We start from the raw sequence: 7405 nt of genomic DNA, 5'->3' as shown, positions 1-7405 counted from the left end.
GTCTCCACATCCCCTGCCCTTACACACATTAATGAATATATAGAAGAAATAAGTATTAACCTTTGATATAAATCACGTTAGACCTTAGGCTAAGTAAATTCTTTCCTTAATTAAAACCCACTACACCCTCACCCTATAGGAATGTAACTTTATCTGGTACCTTCGGAAGGTGAAGTCTGTTTTAAGAATAATCACCCCTGGAGAAATAAGTGTCGTGGTTGACTGACCACTGTCACAAGGAGAGGGTCATAAATTGTCAGCAGGCCCCCTGGCCAGAAGATGATGTAACACCCCTAAGACCTCTGTATACATTTGTATGAAGCACCTGACTTTGATAAAAGTCAGGACTGCTGACCCCACGTGACTTTTGCATAATATCTCAGTGCATAAAAGTAGACCATGGAAAATAAAGAATTGGGATCAGTTTCTCGAAATACTGGTCTCCCCATGTGGCTCTCTCTCTCAAACTCTGGCTGAAGTTTCCATCTGGAGCGCAGAGCCCGCCATGCTTACTAATTATGCCTGGGCTTCTAAGACCCGACCGGGGAGGCCTCAGTGTCTCCTCTCCTTCGGGAGAACAGAAGGACGCCTGCAGCCTATGTAAGTGGTGCAAGCTTCTTATCTTGAAGTTTTATTGATTTCCTGCATAAACCAAGCTACTCAGCCTCTTTTCTCCACTGAATTTTCCTGCTGAGCTATCCTCATTCTGTTACTCTTTACATCTCTAATTAATATCTAATTGAAGCTATTGTATCTTGATCCTCGCCAACGCCGTCCCCGCTTCAAACTCCCTGGATCAGCTGGGACTGGACCTCGGCAATAGGCTGTCTTTGTGTGCAGAGGAGTTAACAAAATTTCAATGCCATATTGCTATTATTTTTCTGAAAAAATGTAATGGATCCTATTAAAAAGATTATATTATTTGAGAGAAACTTGAGAAAACCTTACACCAACTAAAATAAATCTACAGTATAAACTATACCTTAATTCATATATAACACATAAATTTATATAGTCTTATAGAGATACTTTACACCTCTAAACTGTACATGTTTTCATAAGAAAATGTGACAATCTTAAAAATGTATTTGAAACAAAGTATATACTTTGAACTAGGAAATTATGAAAATCCTTAAAAGTGTATTTTGATCATTGGAAGTGTTCACATAATAAATGATTTCATCATGGCCAAGGTATTAACCCTGAGTAGTAATTTAATATTTCTTTGAGCCCCCTTTTTTTGGGTGGGGGCAAGAATACTGGAGTGGGTTGCCATTCCCTTTTCCAGGAGATCTTCTGGACCCAGGGATTGAACCCGGGTCTCCTGCACTCTAGGCAGACACTTTACCGTCTGAGCCACCTAAATAATCACACAAGACTTTCCTGTTAAAAGCAATTATTTATTGAAAATAGGTGATACATTTTCCTGATGTATCATTTTCTTTTTGTGGTCCACAGCTTTTTCATGGCATTTTTCATCTCACCGTTTCTCAGAGTATAGATGAGTGGGTTCAGCATAGGGGTGATAATGCTGTAAAACAGAGTCAAGGATTTATCAACGGACAAGGTAGAAGGAGGTCTCATATACATAAAAATGCAGGGCACAAAGAAGAGGACCACCACAGTAATATGGGAGCCACAGGTGGACAAGGCTTTGCGCCTCCCTACCTGACCACGATTCTTCAGGGAGCACAGAATGACCCCATAGGAGATGAGTAAGAGAGAAAAGATGATCACACATATTGCCCCATCATTGGTAAGCACTGTAATGACAGTAACCTGGGTGTCAGTGCAAGCAAGTTTTAACAAGGGGTACATGTCACACATAAAGTGGTCAATGATATTGGGGCCACAGAAGGGAAGATTGTAGACAAAGAGAGGATGAAATATACCATGTAAAAACCCACCAATCCAGGTCAACAACAGCAACAGAACACACACTCTCTTATTCATGATGGTCAAATAATGCAAGGGTTTGCAGATGGCAACATAGCGGTCGTAGGCCATGACCACCAGGAGGAATATATCAGCACCGCCAAAAAAGTGCCATATAAAAAGCTGGGTCATGCAAGCTTGGAAGGAAATGGTTTTCCTTCCATACACCAAGTCTATAATCATATTTGGTGTGACTGTAGTAGAATAAATAGCATCCATAAATGATAAGCAGCCAAGAAAGAAGTACATAGGGGTATCCAGGATTGAACTGACCACCACAGTCAGGACAATAAGTAAGTTGCCCACCATGGTCACAATATAGATGAACAAGAACATGACAAATAATATTTTCTGGCCCTGGATGCTTTGAGTGAGCCCCAAAAGGACAAATTCAGTTACATTGTTCCTTTGTTCCATAGGTGCTTCTGCCTGTATTATTTCAGAGTTCAGGTCAAAATTACCTGTAAATATAATTGTTATTAGTGAATCCTGAAGTCTTAAGATAGTTTACTCATATATTCACTCAATGAGGATTATAGTTTATTATGATCCAATACTTCCAGATATTGTAATAGAATGCTGAGTAATACATTGCCCTGCACCTCAAAAATCTTAAAGAGCAGCAAGTAATTAAAATACATATGTGAGAAAAGAACACATTATTAAGTAAATGAGTTGCTACAATCTCCTTCCATTTGGAAGTTGATAAAATTACACATTTAATTAATATGTTATATAAAAAATAAATGTTGATTAAAGTTTTAATAAAAAAGTAAAGCAATTAAAAAAATTGCTTCTATTTATTAGGGAGATGATTTCCTCAATTCTAGCAGAGGAAGAATCTTAGCCAATCATTGGAATTTCAGATATATACATTTGAGAATTTCAGATTTCTTTTAAGGATTTAGGAAAAGATACAGTAGCACCAATTGACAAAATAAACTGGAAAAAGATTCACATTGTATGGAATAAACATATATTTAATAAATAAAACATAATTATCTCTAAGCAGTTTGCAAGTAAAAGTGTAAAAAAAATGTAAACATATATTTAAAGGAATAATGCATCTAAGTGGCCAACAAACATAAAGGAATTCTGAAACTTACTTGTGAACAGAAAAGTAGGATTTGAAGTAATATCTTGCTGGCTGCAGTATCATCTCGAGTTTTGAAATGCCACTGAATCAAGGTCTACAGGTGCTACATCATCTTTTAAGCAGTTTAACAAACAATGAGGAACATAGTAATTGAACCATCATCAGGTTTACAGATATCTTTTCATGAAGATATCCTCAAATAGTTACACGTGAATTTAATTTCTAAGAAAACTTCATGTTAGAGAAAGAAATTTAGTCCAGAACATTAGAAAGTGAAAATATTTAAAAAAGAATATTACAAAACAGAATTGATTGTCACATATTTTAGTAATCACAACTAAACTAAATTTCTAACATGACTTATTATGAAAATCACCAAATAAAACTCTTACTAGTCTAAATTCTCACAACACCAATATATTCTTGAAAATAGAAAACCTAGTGCAGACCTTGTATACAAACAGTCATTGGGTTACCTGCATAAGAAGACAGCCATTCGATCCCTGTTCTGAGCTCTGATATTTTCTCCTTTTTGTCATAACTGATGCCAACTCTGTGAACACAAAAAGCCACATTCATGCATCATCACTCTACCTTGTACTGTTTTCATGTGGTCAATTCTTTCCATGTTTGCAAGAAATCAACTCATCTCAGTCATTCAGAAAAAGATTACCTTTCACAGTGCTTGGCTCTTCAAAATGATGGTGAATGTCCTGTTACCCAAAGTACTTGATTGTTGAACAGAGACCCAAAATATTTGCTCTTGGCAGAATTTGTGCCAAACACCAACAAATGTGAAATCAACATTTTTATTAGAGAGAAAACTAGAAATGATTTACAAATAGTTTAAATAAAAATTCTGCTGTACAATATTTTATACCAATCAAAGTGAAATAGTGAAATAATCTGAATAGCATATCAATTCTTAATCAATTTTAAAGTACTCTCTTCATTGTTGAACTTTGGGTTTTCTGAAGAATGGAGAATAATTTCATAATACATACATCGTTATGATTTGAGCCCACTATTTAAATTCTCAAAAGTCTGTCATATGAGGTGAGGAAAAAAGCCTATAAATACCTTATCTACATTTGAAATAGGGCACATATTATTGAGTTATTCAACTAGTGCATCTCCAAGGATAAGTCTTGTCTAATTAAATTCATTGGGACCTTAAACATGATTTTGATGGTGTACTCTTTACCTCCAGAGATGCCACCAGTATAATCAGCATGTAGAACAAGACTTAGAGAGCCCTGTCCTCTTGAGGAAAAGCTATAAAAAGCAGCCTGATGTCATTTCACCAAAAGAGAATTGTCCATCTCTGCAGAAATATGTAAACTTTCTTTTTTAAAATAATGACCTACAAAATAGGCAAAACTATTCACGTTTAAGCTTTGTCTTTGAAAATCATATCTGACTTGAATTGCGGAAGATAATGGATGATAATATCAGAAGAAGTCATTTAAAACCTGTTTTAAATGTAGATAGATTTTTTTTCACATAGTTTGTCAACATAGCTTCAGATAGGCAAGTTGAGGGAGTCTATGTTAATATGGAATTGGGGAAATAGAAATTTGTGCAACTATTATCCCATTCATCTCAAAGTGCTCATGAGCCTTCCCCAAGGTAGAGAATTTACTATTCTGTGTCCTAATTGCAATACAGTTCAAAAGACTTAAGTCTATGCATATATATAATGCATTATATATTACAATTAAACAAGAAACATATAATAAAAATAAAAGCTTCTGATTATTTATAAATTAAACCACAGGTTACTCTTTAGTTCTCAGTCATTCTTTTTGTCAGTCTCTCTTTCTGTCTCCCTTATCTCTCTTTTGCTCTCTCTCTCTTTCTCTCCATCAGTTCAGTTGCTCAGTTGTGTCTGACTTTTTGCAACCCCATGGACTGCAGCACTCTAGGTTTCCCTGTCAATCACCTACTCCCGGAGCTTGTTCAAACTGATGTCCAAATCGGTTATGCCATCCAACCATCTCATCCTCTGTTGTCTCTATCTCTTACCTTCAATTTTTCCCAGCATCAGGGTCTTTTCCAATAAGTGGGTTCTTCACATCAGGTGGTCAAAGTATTGATATTTCCAGGAAACTAGGTTTATAATCTTCAGTATTCTACTCTCAGAATTCTAACTGTTTTAGATGAAGACACTCAACTTCATCTCCTCAACACAGAGACTGGACCAGGATCTTTGGTAGTACAGCTCTCTGTTTCGCAAAATGGAAATTCTTTAAAAAATAGTCAACCAGAAAACTCCTAGACAGAAATCAAATTGTTTGTTTACCATCTCTCAGTGATCATTGTCAGCTTCCCCTGACATCTAGTGACTTGAAAATAATTGTCATATTTGTATTCGCTGTTTCCTTATTGTTCAGTGATTATACAAGAATATTTATAAGAGTTCTATTCATGGTTTCAAATAGTTGAAAATAACCAAAATAAATCTTAATTGAGAAAGGGAAAAACAAACTGGGATACATGCTTGAAATGGAATACTATTTACTAATAAATGAGTGAACTATTCATAGATAAAATAATATGCATAAATATCCAATGCATGGTACCAAGAAGAAGTCAAATTAAAGGGTTGTATGGTAGACACAATCTTATAATAGAAAATACAGGAAATTCACCAAAACTGTTAAAACTAATAAAAATATCCAAACAAGGTTGCAGGATACAAAATCAATAGATAAAATTTAGTTGCATTTACATATATGAATAATGAACTATCCTAAAAATAAATTAAGATATTAATCTTATTTCTAATATCAATAGTAAGAATAAAATATATAAGAATAAATTTATTACAAACAGTGCTTCTATGAATATTGGGGTACACATGTCTCTTTCAATTCTGGTTTCCTTGGTGTGTATGTCCAGCAGTTGGATTACTGGGTTATATGGCAGTTCTATTTCCAGTTTTTTAAGGAATCTCCACACTGTTCTCCATAGTCGCTGTACTAGTTTGCATTCCCACCTACAGTGTAAGAGAGTTCCTTTTCCTCCTCACCCTCTCCAGCATTTATTGTTTACAGACTTTTTAATAGCAGCCATGCTGACTGGCATGAGATGGTACCTCATTTTGGTTTTAATTTGCATTTAATGAATCACTTTTATGAAAATGTAACTTATACCTGGTCTTTTTGAGGATATAGGATTATGCAATTAGGAGTATGATTAAAATTTGGTTATATTTCTGCATTTATATTTTGTTGATTTATTTTTATAAATCTGGCTTCTTTACATTTACTACTTATTACTCTGAATCACCATTCTACTTCAGTGTTAACATGCTAAGCAATATCAAAAAATAATATATGCAAGGTACATTGTAACTATAAAACTAAGATAGATACTTCAAAATTAATATAGGCTGTCTCTGTATGAAGAGGAGTGAACAAAATTTCTATGTCATATTACTATTGTTTTTCTGAAAAATGTAATGAATCCTTTTAAAAAGATTATATTATTTGAGAGAAAAGAAAACCTTACACCATACTGTCTTGATAACTGTGGCTTTGTAATAGAGCCTGAAGTCAGGCAGGTTGATTCCTCCAGTTCCATTCTTCTTTCTCAAGATAGCTTTGGCTATTCGAGGTTTTTTGTATTTCCATACAAATTGTGAAATTATTTGTTCTAGCTCTGTGAAGAATACCGTTGGTAGCTTGATAGGGATTGCATTGAATCTATAAATTGCTTTGGGTAGTATACTCATTTTCACTATATTGATTCTTCCAATCCATGAACATGGTATATTTCTCCATCTATTAGTGTCCTCTTTGATTTCTTTCACCAGTGTTTTAAAGTTTTCTATATATAGGTCTTTGTTCATCACAGCACTGTTTATAATAGCCAGGACATGGAAGCAACCTAGATGCCCATTAGCAGATGAATGGACAAGAAAGCTGTGGTACATACACACAATGGAGCATTACTCAGCCATTAAAAAGAATACATTTGAATCAGTTCTAATGAGATGGATGAAACTGGAACCTATTATACAGAGTGAAGTAAGCCAGAAAGAAAAACACCAATACAGTATACTAACGCATATATATGGAATTTAGAAAGATGGAAACAATAACCCTGTGTACGAGACAGCAAAAGAGACACCGATGTATAGATCAGTCTTATGGACTCTGTGGGAGAGGGAGAGGGTGGGGAGATTTGGGAAAATAGTATTGAAACATGTATAATATCATGTATGAAATGAGTCGCCAGTCCAGGTTCGATGCACGGTACTGGATGCTTGGGGCTGGTGCACTGGGACGACCCAGAGGGAGGGGAGGGGAGGGAGGAGGGTGGAGGGTTCAGGATGGGGAACGCGGGTATGCATGTGGCGGATTCATTTCG

The 7405-nt window shown here is 35.4% G+C and overlaps 1 protein-coding gene across 1 annotated transcript; it reads right to left on the bottom strand.

Moving 5' to 3' along the window:
• Positions 1–1434: 1434 nt before the first annotated feature.
• On the bottom strand, positions 1435–2352 carry LOC104983094 (putative olfactory receptor 4A4). Its single transcript, XM_010832575.1, has one exon. The coding sequence runs from the start codon at positions 2350–2352 to the stop codon at positions 1435–1437; it is 918 nt and encodes a 305-aa protein (XP_010830877.1).
• Between the last annotated feature and the right edge of the window lie 5053 nt (positions 2353–7405).

This window comes from Bison bison, unplaced genomic scaffold (genome assembly GCF_000754665.1).
Source record: "Bison bison bison isolate TAMUID 2011002044 unplaced genomic scaffold, Bison_UMD1.0 scf7180017861340, whole genome shotgun sequence".
NCBI classification, from domain to species: domain Eukaryota; kingdom Metazoa; phylum Chordata; class Mammalia; order Artiodactyla; family Bovidae; genus Bison; species Bison bison.
Note: the sequence above shows the minus strand (reverse complement) of the source record. Positions and strands in the feature narration are given on the sequence as shown.